This window comes from Glycine soja, chromosome 7 (assembly GCF_004193775.1).
Source record: "Glycine soja cultivar W05 chromosome 7, ASM419377v2, whole genome shotgun sequence".
In the NCBI taxonomy this organism is placed as follows: Eukaryota; Viridiplantae; Streptophyta; class Magnoliopsida; order Fabales; family Fabaceae; genus Glycine; species Glycine soja.
Window position 1 is genome coordinate 6,069,329 of NC_041008.1, and position 15,906 is coordinate 6,085,234.

General features: G+C 28.1%; 1 protein-coding gene across 1 annotated transcript; it reads right to left on the minus strand.

The window, feature by feature from the left end:
• Positions 1-2,154: 2,154 nt before the first annotated feature.
• LOC114418394 (heavy metal-associated isoprenylated plant protein 39-like) lies at positions 2,155-6,176 on the minus strand. Its single transcript, XM_028383698.1, has 3 exons — positions 5,921-6,176; positions 5,360-5,435; positions 2,155-2,967 (listed from the first exon to the last, which is right to left on the minus strand). The coding sequence occupies exons 1-3, from the start codon at positions 5,924-5,926 to the stop codon at positions 2,594-2,596; spliced, it is 456 nt and encodes a 151-aa protein (XP_028239499.1). The 5' UTR covers positions 5,927-6,176; the 3' UTR covers positions 2,155-2,593.
• Between the last annotated feature and the right edge of the window lie 9,730 nt (positions 6,177-15,906).

The window sequence follows — 15,906 nt, forward strand, 5'->3', positions numbered from 1 at the left end:
AAAAATCTTTCCTTTTAGCTATTCCTAACTATTTTTGTTTTCTTTTTTTATGATTTTATTTCTTAAATTGGCCCATTGAATTTTTATTAATCGAATATTCCCCAATATATTATAGTTGGGTTGAAAATTAAAGACTGAAAGGGATTAATGCCATACTAAAAGGGAATAATCACGTGTAAGAACTATAAAAAGAAATGTTTTTAAGTATTTGGATTAAAAAGAAAAAAATTGTAACTATAAAAGCAAAATGGGTAATTTATCAGAAAAAACTAAACGAGTAATTAAAATTATATTATATTCCTTAATATAATAAATAATATTATGTTTAAATATACAAATAAAAAATTATAGACAAGAAAAAATACTTTAAAATTATTTACGTATATTTTATTACTCTCCATATATATTATTATTTACAAAAGATAAATGAGTAATTAAACATATATTATATTATATAATATAGTAAATAATATTATGTTAAACAAAAAATACTTTAAAATTATTTATGTATATTTTATTACTTTCTATATGTATGAAAATTTATAGTTCATTACACAACCCATTTTTGTTTATTAACATCATTTTTCACTTATTTTGTTGCCTACTTAAATGGTTTCTTTCTGCCAATTTTTCTATCTATATGAATGAAATTTTAGCACCCATTTTTCTACTTATTTACATTATTGTTTGTCTTTCTTTCTACTTAGTTGCATAGTTTTTAAATGTCCTTGCTTTTAAAAAAAGTTATTTATCTCCTTAAATTGATGTATCAGACATTCTGCCTTGTCTTAAATTCTCATTTCACTAGCTTCTAAATATCTAAGGTTAAAATAAACTGCCTTGATGAAAAGAAAAGGTTTAAATCACCAAAGGTGAAAATAAAGGAGATTGTTTTTGTGTGTGCAAAAAGAGGGGCCTAAGCCCAGGTGAAAAAGAGAAATTAATCTAGCTCCACGGGTGTACTGTCTATATATTGGCAAAAAAAAAAATAATTGAGAGAACATTTCAGAAGGGAGCATGTGTTGCATTGATTTATAGGCAATTAAAATGGACCCGTCTCCTACAACGTGGTTTAACTGTCTAATGTTCAAATTTTTACTATGTAATTATATTTAGTATGACTATATTTTGATTATGATTGTAAATAATACATATGAAAAACAAAATAAAAAAACAGATAAAAGGCAAATTAGTTAAACAGCGGAAGAGAGTCTCCAGGTAGATTGAAAATAGTAGTGATGATTGTGTACATCTCATTTTGAGATAAGGAAAATAAATAAATAAAAAATGATAGATATGATAAATGTAATGAAGGAAAAATGACTGCATTTTTAAAAAAATTCTTGAACCAATAAAACGCCTGGATGAATTATTTTTTTTGGCAAAGCTTGGATGAAATTATGCCTAACTAAAGTTAACGGTAGTTAAAGTTATTTGCTCTTTCTTTTGGAGAGAATGACAAACAAAAAGTTATTGAGAGCGAGGTGATGGAATCACTTTAACCATACTCCACTAAGTAGTGTATTAGAGAATGAGTACAAATCTAATACATGAGCATGAATAGATTTACAAAAATATAACAAAACAAACCTTAGATAACCAAAAGTTTAATATTTATTTCTTACTAGATAAGACCGAATGATGAAGGCCAATTATCTTATAAACACCATTAGAAAAACAATGATGATGGCAATTATGACCAGCTAACAGTGCACTTAGCGATCATGACGCTTCAATCATCGAACCTCACAATTGTCGTGCATCAAAGGTAATAAATCTTATGTCTTATGTGGTGATTAATTCTGATCAAGGTAACAATCAATCAACTACCTGATATATGAAGATTAATTGGACCTATATATGTAACACGAAATGCAGATAAAGACAAAGCTCTGAAATGAAAAAAGAATCTCAATAATGGGGTACTATGCTTTTCAGCCACCATGTCCCACAAGAAAAAAGAAATGACAATGCTACGGACTAACAAATAAAAAAGACATTTTCTTTATGGTTTGGAGTGGTTGAAGATGTGCCAGTAGATCCGGAGTTGGGGCTGCTTCCCAACCCAACCCCACAAAAAATAGCCTCTTATTTTATTTTAAATAATATTTTTAACAAGCACACACTCTACACTAATTTAGTGGATGTGGGTGATACATACAATCATAAAACAACTTTTATATTACAGGAAAAAATGTATGCTTAAATTACATCCCCAAAATTTTATTCCTTCTTCTCTACACATTGAAAATATCTCTCAGTAATAACTCAACAAGACATCACCATATTATATACAAGGAGTTCCTTTACTTTTGGCTGATCGCTCATATGGGAGTGAAAGAGAATAGAATATATTACCATATTGAAAAGGTATGTCCTTCCCTTGTGTTTGGACAACTTACTATTTAGCAACGAACAAAACTTACATACAAATCTTTAGGCTCCTTATAACCTTGTTATTTGATCAAAATTAAAGTTTTATTTCAATAATCTACATAATAGATGTTTACATGTAGATTATCGAGATAAACTTCAATTTTGGTCGAAAATAAACACCAAATATACTTATAAAATTACATCTAAGTTTTATCCTTCAACAAATGACACAAGCATTGGGATTCTCTTCCATGCTTGGAGCATAGTAGTTTGTGGTCATGTAGGGGTTATATGCCCTATAAGCCTTGACCCATTCCAAAACAGGATCTGGGGCTGGCTCTTTCTTCTTATCATCCTCCTTCTTCTCTTCTTTCTTTCCTTCTTCCTTCTTTCCCTCCTCTTTCTTTTCTCCCTCCTTCTTTGCTTCTGCTTTCTTGGGATCCTCCTTCTTCTCAGGTTCCTTCACTGGTCCAACTGCTACTATGTCTGCCTTCCAGTATTTGCGCAATTTGCTCACCACAGTTACCGGATCAACTGTTCCTATCACTGTTAATTTCTTCTCTTTCATATCCATGGCTATGGCATCAATTCCTAAGATGTTGCACAAGCTTGTTATTAATTAGGACTTTTTCTCTTTGGAAACATAAATCCTCAAGCAGAACAAATATTTTTCTTAGAAGAAATTATCTATAACTTCAAATGTGAAGGATGCCAAAATCCAATCAGAACCTAACTATCAAACAAGAATTCTCTTGGCCAGGAAACAACTTGAAGAGTTTATTTAATCAATGTCAATCATAGCAAAGGGTGAGGAATGGCTTGGGTTAAATGGGATTTGGTTGCTTCACCCATTGACATGGGGGGTTGGGGATTAAAAATTTAGAAACATTTAACAAAACTTTGTTGGGGAAATGGATGTGGAGATTATTGAGTGAGGATGAGGGTCTTTGGAGAAAAATGGTGTTGGAAAAATATGGTATCGAGGATTTAGATAGATTCATCCATGAAATTGTTGTCTCTGAGGGGTCCCAATGGTGGAATGACTTAATACTCACATGTGGGGTGGGGGGTGAGAGTAGAGGTTGGTTTCAAAATAGAGTGGAGAGAGTTTTGTGGAATGAGAAACACGTGAGTTTTGGGTATACATCATGGGGAGGTCAAGAATGTTTTTTTAAGAAAATTTAATAGGTTGTTTTCTATCTTGGTTACAAAAGAGGGACGTATTTCGGAAGTGGGAGGATGAGAAGGGAATGAATGGAGGTGTAATTTGGAATGGAGAAGAAGAAGATGCTTTCAATGGGAAAATAAGTTGATATAGTAAATGATGACAGCCATTGGCGTGAGAGCACTTACAAGGGACGAAGAGAATGGTTGGAAGTGGAATCAAGGGGAAGAAGAGAAGTATGTAGTGAAGGAGATGTATCTACAGCCACATGCAGGGAATATCTCGAATGAGGAGGAATCTTCTTGCCAACTGTGGAAGCTAAAAGTTCCATCAAACATTAAAGGTTTTGTGTGGAAGCTGAGTTATATCGTGTGCAAACAAAGCTGAATCTTAGCAAGAGGAACATCATACCAGTGGGATTAAAAAATTTGTGCAATCTATGTTGCCTAGAAGTGGAATCCGCGATGCATTTATTCTTTGAGTGCAGGAGGACACATGATTTGTGGAACAAATGCTATACGTGGTGGGGTGATCAACAAGTATTAGCAGCAAATAATCAACAACATTTTTGGCAACATGTTGGTAATTTGAGAGGAGTGAACCGAAAATTAGCATGGTGATCTATGTGGATGAGTCTTATCTAGACAATATGGTTTTATAGAAATAAGGTGACTTTTAACAGAGGAGAGTGGCAAACCAAAGCAATATTTGATGAGGCAAGATATAGGACTTGGTGTTGGTGCAGAGCAAAGGTACGAGGGTTTAATTATTCACTTTATGTGTGGGGGTTGGATCCGGTAAATTGAATAATGAATCTAATGTAAATCATGGGGTGCAAAGGAATTATGGAACATATGAAGATAAGGGTGGGTAAGGCAACTGTGGCAAGCATTACGGTTTGCATGGAAATGGTTGAATGGTTATAATTAAAGAAGAGACAAATATAAATGTATATTGGGTTCTTTTTGTTATGTAAAACAATTTTAACTTAGCTAGTTGGCTATCACTCCTTGTGCTAACTAACTTGCTTTTATCATAATATATATATTATTTGGCTGTTAAAAAAATCATATTAGATGCAAATTATAATGTAAATTGTTCGATGAAAGTATATATAACTGCTTTTCGCATTGCTATATCAGAAGCTCTATTCTCTAACCTTTGGAGAATTTATCGACATGTATACATAATTACATACCTTTGTCTTAATTAAAATTGGAGCATTGTTGATCAGTTTCAACTATAGAAAATAAAATAACTTATTACGCAATATCAAGTCATTTTAGACCCATGTTTCGTATTAAGCATGTTTTGTCCTCAAGGGAAACAAAATGGGGTGGATCATCTTAGTTTTTCGAGGTAAGATTTAATTGAGGGAAAAAATAAATTACTTTCGAGGGGCTCCCAATTGACCCAAAAAAAAAATTATATTCCAGAATACCGCAAACATTAAAAAAATTATACTTAATATTAAATAATTAGAATAAGTAAATATACATAAGAAACTTAAGAACGCATAGAGATCTTATTATTAGTATTTCTTTTATAAAAAAAATTGGCCATTTTTAGTTTCTCTTTTTTTGTTATCTTTCATTCCCCTGATTTGAACATTCAGAATATAAAAAATTAGATATAAAAGTATCTTAGACAAAAATACTGATGACCGCGGTTTAAGAGATGTGCAGCCCTTTACTACTGTCTTCTTGATTGATTCTAAATAATTCATTTTCCAAGATAATAGAAGGTTAAATTAAAAAAAAAAAAAAGAGTGGAGGAACAACCGAAACTAGCAAAGTGAACAGCAAAATTATTTAGTACCTGAAAGAGTTGAAACTGTTTTCAAGGCCTTCTGCTTATCCTTGTCATCATGCAAATCTAACTTGAGTACAAACTTCTGTAAGCAAAATTAGAAACCGTTTCAACCCATATTCAAATTAATAAATCTTTTGTAACCTTAATCAATGACAGAATATTTACCAGAACAACATACAATATCTGAACAAGAAAAAAAAGTGACACTTGAAAACAAAATTTTTCTACCAACCAAAAGCATATTATATATTGGAAAAGTTGTGATCTAAACCATCCCACATATGGCCACACATATTCAAATTAAATCCAAAACCAGGATTCTGATGAAGGGAATATCAAAATTCATATAAGGGTACCCCAGATCTTTGAATCAGGAGGAAAAAGGAGAAAACAGAGGAAGTGAAAAGAGAAAAGAAAAAAAAAAAAAAAGGAAGGCATAAGCTCATAGTGAATCAACAATGAATTCAAGTTTTGAGTCAAAGTTAAAAGGAGAAAACTGTCCATTTTCAGAAAAGAAATAAGCAAATAAAGAAGAATCAAAATTGACAAGTATGAAATGAGCCATACCTTCATTTTTTATATTAATGCAATTTTATGCAGATCAAACGAAGAGAAGTTAAATTGTTTAAGAGAATGAGGAAAAATGCGTTGCTGCAGAGAGGACTCAAGAGGGTATCAAATAATGCTCTGATGAAAAAGAAAAGATAGAAAGGTAGGTTTGGAGAAAGAACTGTCAGAGAACGAAAGGTTGAATCTGCAGTAGAAGTATTTATATGAATATGTTCGTTTTTTTTATTGAGCAGGTGTAAAATGATACGAATGCCTCTCTGACGTTGTAATATTTAATGGGTGAGAAAAAAGAGAATAATAGAAAGAGAAGAAAAAGAGGAAGAGTTAAATAATACTACTCCAAAAAAAAGAAGGAAGAAAGTGATAGAGATTAGAGAGACATGGAAAATGAATGCTATCAATTTTCGGGACCAAGTAATCAATACTTATCATTTATCAAAATTAAAAGCTAAATTTATTTTTTATTAAAAAATATTTTTTATAATATCAAAGATTAAGTCTTCAAATAATATCATTTACCACCAAATACATTAATCAACTACTTCAAAATTATTTTAAAATCAAATTTAAATTATATTAAATATTTATTAAAAAATTTCTTATTAATAATAATTCTATAAGATTCGAATAAAATTGTTTCTTTTAACAAATAATACATGTAACTAAGACCAAGCTAATGCTTCTAGTAAATTTTGCACAACTTTAGCAAGTAAAAAATCTATATTCATTAACTATTTATAAAAACTGAATATACAAAATCTAATAACATCTTACTTACTTAATGTCCATAAAAAAATAAATAGAACAAAAATTATATGAAATTGGAACACGACACGATTGATTGTTATAGAAAGGTCAAGAGTTGTAGGCCCTTGAGAAGCTCCAAGCATCGTTCTCTGAGCACAAACTCCACGCCAAAATATTGCAGCAGCAGGTGAGATTTTGACTGGCTGGTTAAGGCTGCTATAGCTAGGCCAGGCCACCACCCAAAATTGAACTAGTGCTTTTACTTTATAAGTGCTTATAATAAATATTTAAAGATTATACATTGATTTATTTTACTTTATAAAGTGATGTATGTTTTCTTTCGTACCATGTTATAATTATTTTTTATAGGTAGAATTCTGTTTGATTAAATAAGATTATTAAAGACCATAAACTTTTTATTATGAATATTTAATATCATTACATAATTAAGATTTAAATTTAATATCATTAGTCAGATGGGAATAATCGGATGTTAGTTAATTGAAATGTTTATTTTATAGATTACATTTACACTATTTTTTTATAAGAGATAATTTTATTGAAATTTGTCATGATTATTATAAATGATAAAAAAATTTCTTTTAAATATTTAAGATAATTGAATTTCAACCCAAAATCACTAATTAAGTTAGCCTAGAACACATTGATAAGTTTTTTGTGTATGAGCCTTTATTGATTTTGTTTCCGGGGAACAGATAAGGCTCTTTTTTAGCCTTGCAATAGGTCCTCCTAATAATAAACAAGAGAAATAAATTTTTCAACAACTCATCTTCCATTCCAAGAACATCAGTTAAGAGGCCTTTTTGGGTCCCCAAGAGTTATTTACAGAAATTCTCTTTTCCAAAAACAAAATGCAAAAGGAAGAATGTCAATATAAATTCTAGAAGACTACAGAATATTAGTTTGAATTTTTCTTTGAAAATCTTCCCTAGGCGTCACAAAGCAATTGATATAATATACTTTATGTGGGTGTGGTTTAAAGAAACACACGGAAGCCAAGCTTGGTTAAAAGAAAACAAATACTTACTTTTATCAATGGACTTTTCTTTTTTACTGAAATCAAATAGACAAACTTAGATTATTGTTTTAACTGTTTTTTATGTTATTCTTTAATTAAAATTGAAGTTATAATTTCTAATACAAGGTTTTATTATGCAGATTATAAAACATTAATTTTAATTGAAAAACAATACTAGAAGTATCTAAAAGAATTACTTTAAGTTTTCTTCTCAAAAGAAAAAACTTCGATGCACTTCTTTAAGTGTCTTTTTTATCTTGTTCTTCAATTAAAAGTTTCACTTCAACAACCTTTATGTAAACTTTTGTGATATAGATTATCAAAATAGAACTTCAATTTTGATTAAAACACAATACTAAAAGTATTTACAAAAAAAAAAACTACATATAAATTCTGTCTTTATCAAATATTTGAATCGATATTACGCACAAGTTAATACTCTTTTATTAGATAATTTTACAATTTTGTCACAAGAAAAATGTATTTGTATTTTTAAATAAATATTATATAGGTGAGTTTTTATCAAAATGCGTGAAAATCACTAAATAGATAAATATAGGCTAAATTACCTTTTTAATCATTTTTTTACAGATTGATCTTTTAAAAAAAATTATTTTAATCTTTAATTTTTTTAATTAATTTAAAATAATTTTTTGTTCTATTAAAAATTAACATTATGAATAATTTAAAAATATTAAAGATTAAAAATATACTTCTCAGCACCCTTCCTCCTCTTCTTCTTCTCCCTTGGCAAAGCAAGAACAGCTCCAAATTCAAGTATGCGTCAGCGCTGCTCCATATTCTCTATTTCACTTTTCACTTTTGCTCAGAGCCTTCGTGTCATATATCTACACAGAGAAACCACCAGTTTCCTGTGTTTGAAAAATATGGCTTCACTATTCATGGTTTGTTGTTTGGTTGATTGAAAAAAAAGAGAGGATATGGAGCCAAAATAAAGTCTATAAAAATATATTATGTATTGTAAAATAATTTTATATTATTATTTATAATAAATTTTTAAATTTTTATCTTAAAATTTTTATTAATCATAATAAATTTGTACCCCTCAACTATGAACTTATTACATGTTGACCCCTCCAAGTGGTCACATGCAAGGCACATGGGTTGTTTAATGAATTTCTTGGACACAAATGTCCTCATCTTCGTGATCACACTTAATGTTTATGGCAATCAAAACTGAAACATGGTGAGCCAAAGAGGGAACATTCAGAATTTCAAAATCCACATAAACCACTAAAGCAGCTACAAATTTTGGACAACTTCGAAACCCAGCACAGAAAATGAACAAAATTGATTTAATTGTAATCTCTCGTGCACATCCCATGTTCTTCATGTGGCTGGATGTGTGTATATGTGCAGAGTGGCTCGCACAACCTTAGTTGGTTTAAGCTCAATTCAATGGGCCTGTTATTTTTGGACCTATTTCTACACACAAGATTTGTGGACCAGTAATATTATACACTATTTTTTATATACAAAAGTCCAGGACCCCCAAAAATGTAACTAATTTGGCTGGGCCTTTTTAGAATTTTAGTTGTCTGAATATATATATATATATATAAGAACATGCTGCCATTGACAGGCAAAACATGTAAAGGATCCGATCCAATCTATAATAACTATAAAAAAATAAAATAAAATAAAATACATATATGCAATTGACAAAAAAAAAAGTTAGACAAGGAATGCCACAACATTCAGTTCACTTGGTACCATACTCTATTCCAGTACCACTACCAAAGTATCTAGGATGAAGTCCAATATTATATATATATATATATATATATATATATATGGTATGGCAACATTATTACATAGTAGTTTTTCAATTAGAATAATGACACGTGAATTTTTCTTCTCATATATTAAATAACGTATATTAATACATTACTGCTTTAAAAAATGAATTGATGATAACTAGAAACTTTACAAAGGGTTTGAAAAAATATTCTTTTATAACTATTTAAATGTCTAAATTTTAATAAATAATCATCTTTAAAAAATTATTAATTTTACATCATTTTATACTAACTAATATTAATCATTATTATAATACAAATATATAAAATTAAGTTTATACTAATTAACTTATATATATATATATATATATATATATATATATATATATATATATATATATAATATATATAAAGTTTTAAAGGAGAAGGCTTGAGCCCCTACCCCCTTTAGATCCGTATGCTAATAGATCATTTATTTAATTTAAAGTTTAAACTTGAGTTATTCATTTGATATAAGTATTTTTTTTATCGATCGGGCAAGGAAGAACACGAGCTGAATACATTCTACATATGATTTTGCAAAGTTTTGTATTGAAAAAACACAAATCATGACAAAATAATTGGCTCTGAATATATATCATCTTTCTATCACAAATCATGACAAAATAATTATTTTGCAAAGTTTTTATCACGTTCTTCAAATCATTATATTTCTCTCTTACATCACCTCTCACATTTTCAATCAAATGCATTTTAACCTTGTCAGCATATAAAAGACATATGATGATCCGAAATTCACCAAAACTAACATGATCATTACAATGCAAATCTTAGCGTGGAATGTGAATATCATGCTTTGCAGTTATGTTATGTTAGCTGCTTGGAATACTCCCCTACCTACATCCTAATAATGTTTAAATAAATTTAATTATAACACTTATAGGAGAAGAATAAAAAAAAATCGAAATAAGTTTTTATTTAAGTTAAATTTAACTCATACATAAATTAAAATTAATTTTTGAAAAAGTTAATATGAAAAAACTTAATTCGAATTAACTTGTACATAAATTAATTCAAACTTTTGAATAAGCTAACCTTTCTCTATTTTTCTTCTTTTCCTATAAATATTTATGAAGTTTTATCTAAATAAAGCCTATGTAATGCATCTTTCTAAGGAACTTTATAGCAACTAGAGTTGAGAGTTGTCACTAATAATAATCGTTGTGTTTGGTTCGACGACATTACTGAAAGGTGGAGCACGTAAAAGTGAAAGCAACCAATAGCGGCTTTTATATTTTGTAAAGAATTTAATGTGAATCAGACGTGAAATGTGAAGATTATTTGCAAATCCAAACATATACTAAGTGATACTCCATTTGTATTTTAATACCTATTGGGAATCTCTGGGATGTCTCCTCTGACTCAGAATCTCCCCGGCCTATATCTAGTAAGCAATAACTTTTGTTGTATTATATAATTCATTCTCTGAGAAGTCAAACATTCTCGTTAAAACTGAACGGTTTAATTACAAGGCAACTAAATTGACTTAGATTTTAGAAAATAAAATAGAGCAATGTATATGCCAAAAAAATGTTTTGAAATCGGATAAAATGAATGTCAAATTTGTTATGTCCTTGACATCATTTTCTCAAACATGAAAACAAAGGTTACCCATGACTTATGATCGATAGCAATTTTGCACAAAACTCATATGGTGCTTTTGAGGACTGCTCAAAGAAGCCAGAAATTAAAGATACAGGAGACTATGTGGATGAATAATTAAGTAATGGGGTTCTGAAGTCTTTATATAGCTAGAGTCTATTGCATGTGTTTCAAATAGGAGACATACTTATTCGAGTATATTTTCACAAAGTAAGTTTCGTAGAACCTGGGTGTTAGATTTGGGTATTTCACTGAGGTTAATTTCCGGATCGATCGGAGGCAATGATTCTATGTACTAACTAGCGCCGCATTTTTTGACTCGGTTTGGAAGATATCATTCGTTGCACTAAAGAAATAAAAGCGCTAACTTTCTTTTCCCACAATAATTAATTAATGATATTATATTATCTTAAAAGCGCTAACAATAATTAAATGCCTGAAAATTTGATCAGTGGTCATTCAATTGCATGTTTAGACGACAATCAAGTTTTTTTCTTTTTTTGGAAGACAAAGAATAAATGCATTTGTTTTTGTTACAATTAATGTCTACCTACAAATGCCGACACACATGTAATTTATGTAAGAATAAATAAATAAATAAATAATAAATTATAATTAAATTAAATGAAAGAAGTTTGAGTAGAGGTTATAAAAAAAAGTTAATACATGTAAAATAGTATTTCCTTTTTGGGAAGATAAGGGTTTTATTATCTCTAGTCATCACAAAAGACAGAAAGAATAATAAAAAAAATATTATTTTTTTCTTTTTTTAGAAAATCAAGTACACCAAATAAAAATCTCATAATAAAGTAAAATACGTATTATTTATCTATTATATATTATTTGTGAAAAAAATACTCATTATTTATGTATTATCTTTTCATGGAGAAAGATAGCGAAAGTAATTAATTCTTTTGATTTGAGTTTTTGGGTATGTAGATGTAGGCGGTGCTTTTCATTGAGTGGTGATCCTTATACTCTCCACACGAACGTATTCAGCCAAGGGAAAGGGAACAGAGAACAACAGTTCCATCTATGGAATCCTGCAAGCATCATGTACATATTCTATATATATTCCTATAATATTTCTTTCCCATAATTAATTAACCATAACTAATGAGTTTAATACCTATACATGCACTTTTAGTGTAAAATCTTTTCTATTATCAATTAAAAATTATTATTATAATTTTTAAAATAATTATTATAAAAATTAATAAAATAATCATACATAATATTTTATTATTGGATGATAATATAAAATTATTTTAGACAATCACATATTATCATGTATATTACATTTGTTAATTTTTATATAATTATCTTAAAAATCATATCAAGAATAATTTGAAATTAAATAACATTACAAAACAATTTTAAACTGCATTATCATTAAATTCAAAATATATACCAATTCATTAACATCTTTATTCATAATTAATCATTTTTGAATTGTAACAGATTCTCTGTGGACGGGACACCAATAAGGGAGTTCAAGAATTTGGAGACAAAAGGGGTTCCTTTCCCAAAGAACCAACCCATGAGAATATACTCTAATTCAGGTGAAAAAGAAGAACCCGCCCTTAAGTGGTGGAAATTTCATTTAACGTATATTTCTAATTCATGTAAAAAAAAAAAAGAATAATAACGATGAAATTAAACATATAATCTATATTTTATCGGAATGATTTTAAGGTACAATTTTTTTATAATTAATTTTATGGAATTAATTGGACTTTAATTAACTAAGTTTTTTTTTTATATTTTATCATTTTTGAATTAATTCAGAATAAAATATAATTACTGGATTTTTTTGGGAATATATTTTAAGTTAATGAATATATGTTAAAATATAATTGTTGATTTAATTAAGTTAAATTTGATATTCTATCGGAAGAGCGCCACATATAATAACATGAATCATTATTCTACTATTTATAACAATTATTGTGTGTTTCTTTTACAAAATGAGTATTTTATGATAATTATAACCTATAAATTAATTACTTTAAAATTGACTATATGATATTACTTTTTTAATTAAAGATAAAAAAGGAATTACGGTTGTGATTTTCATCGACTAAAATTTTGATTTTTATTTGGATTGATTACTCTACCAAAAAATATTAATTGCGCAATAAATATTACCCATTGAGGAACATAATAATTAAGAAAATAAAAAAATTAAAGAATTAAGTAATTAAAAAAATTAATAATTTTTAAATATTTTTAGAAAAAAATATTAAGATTTTTTTAAAAAAATATTTCAAAATTTAGTTACACTAAAAATCAAAAGAATTATTATAAGATGCCAAAAAATTTGAAAATTTTAAAAATGCGTATCTTGGAATGAAAAGCACCGCCTACAAAAGAAATTCTTTGGAATTGCTATTTAGAACCCATTTTTTACTATTTTCAATCCCACTTGCTCAAAATTTTCCAAGTATTATTGTTGAGTATAATTAAAGGATTTAAATTTTGTGTCCCGGAATTAAATTAACGTGAATGTTTTAAAATTATCAACAACAAATATGTATATGATATATATTCGCTTCAATATGATTGAATTTCTATTATTCTATTGGTTATAATGTGAATGTATGATATTTATTTGGCCTGAAATGAAATTAATAAAATGGCTATCGATTATTAATAGCAATAAATATATGTAGGTCATATATTTGGTTGGAATTAAATGTATGATGAATTTGTTAGTCATCAAAGTGACCAAATTTATAAAGTTGTTTAATTCCAAATTAATGATTATTTCAATTACTCATAGAATAATGGATGTTAAATTATATGATTATTGGTTTATGGATACATTGAAATTCATTGTTATAAGAAGTTTATGGATCGTCCAAAGGTTGATTAGTTATTCTTATAATTAATGAATATAATTGTAAGAGATTTGTGTGTATCAATGGTTTTATTTATATACCTAAAGATAATAGGTACTACTAATCGATGCATATTTAATTGTCAAATAACGTTAAGAATTTTATTAGCATCATCATGTTTGTACGTTGTGTGTTGGTGTATCACCCAAAGGAGAGTATCAATATATATTATTTGAATGAATCATATGTATGACATGTATTTTATGTGTCAAAACACTTATGTGAATTTTGTTATGCAATACATGTTTCCAATTCACTGAATTCTCATGAATGATCTGTGCTAATTTTAATGGGCTTAACTTCTCTGACTGAAATAAGCAAGTCCAATTTCATCTCAGTGTTTTGGATCTTGATCTTACTATGTTGGAAGAGAAATTTGTTACTATTACTAATACCAATAGCAATGAAGAGAAAACACATTATAAAATTTGGGAAAGATCTAACAGACTCAGTCTAATGTTGATGAAAATGACGGTTGCCGAGAGTATTAAGATAACTTTTCATAAAATCGAAAGTGCTAAAAAATTTATGAGGTTAGTGGGAGAGCGCTCTCAAACATCTGATAAGTTTGTTGTTGAGACATTAATGAGTATATTGACTACCATGAAGTTTGATGGTTCACATACTATGTATGAATATGTCATTGAAATGACAAATATTACAACAAGACTTAAAACCTTAGGAATAACTGGTTTATTTTGAACTCATTATCGTCTGAGTATGACTTGATGAGTTATAATACCATAAAAGATAAATGGAATGTGCATAAATTGTACAATATGTTAGTTCAGGAAAAAAATGAGACTTAAGAATTAAGGAAGTCACTCATTAAGGAAGTCACTCATTCCATTAAGTATAATCATCTCATAGGTACTAGTGTTCTATGTGATAGTTTATATAATTTGAAATTAGATGGTTTGAATGCTGAAACTGTTTTAACTCTACATCACAATGTTGACACTAAACGTAGTTTAGTAAATGAATGATTTGTTTTTTTGTGACATAAAAATTTAGGTCACATTTTTAGAGAAATGATGAAAAGATTAATAAAAAATGAAAATTTTCCTGATTTGAATTATCTGGATCTAAATATTTGTGTGAGTTATATTAAGGGAAAACAAATAAAACATACAAAAAAAGTTACAAGAAATATTCAGCTTCTTGAAATTTTTAAAAATAAGTAAAATTGACTCTCTTTCTGATTATTAACATTTTTGTTTGTACTCACTAATTATCTGTCACATGTGCCATGTGACATTAGTAGCAAAATCAACATTTTTAAAAATTAAGCACAAAAATCAATTTTAACCAAATGCTCAAGGCAAAAATTATAATTTAAAAAATGTTAAATTTTTAAGTACCAAAAACACAATTTATCAAAGTGTGATACGTTGATTCCAAGTTCTTACATAGTATCCAACTCTAAAAATTGTTTATTTTCACTAAAAGGTTTGTGTTAAAGATATCAAAAAGGAAACCATGTTCAATGCAATGCTAAGATCCAACATTTGTCAAGTGTCTCAAATGTCGAACTAAACACATGACATCCACATAGGATCCATGCGTCATTGGATAGTTATGTTAACAAAAATGTTAATAGAATTATGCTAAGAGACTATTTATAAGTTTTTTAAAAAATATTAATTAAAACTAATGAATTCTAATATACATCTTTTAAAAAAATCTTGATAATATTGAATGAATATCATAAAATTTATTTTATAAAAAAAATAAAATTTTTGAAACTCTAATTAAATATATTTTCCTTCACCTTCAGTATATGTTAATGCATGAAGGGAATCGGTATAACTTTTGAGTTAGAATAAAAGAATTAAAATTATAAAGTTGGATCAGTGTTGTATTTGCTTGTTGTAA

Coding starts and splice junctions, on each gene's coding strand:
- LOC114418394 (XM_028383698.1), bottom strand. Junction 2,968..5,359: donor AACAGTTTCAACTCTTTCAG/GTACTAAATAAT, acceptor GCAACATCTTAG/GAATTGATGCCATAGCCATG.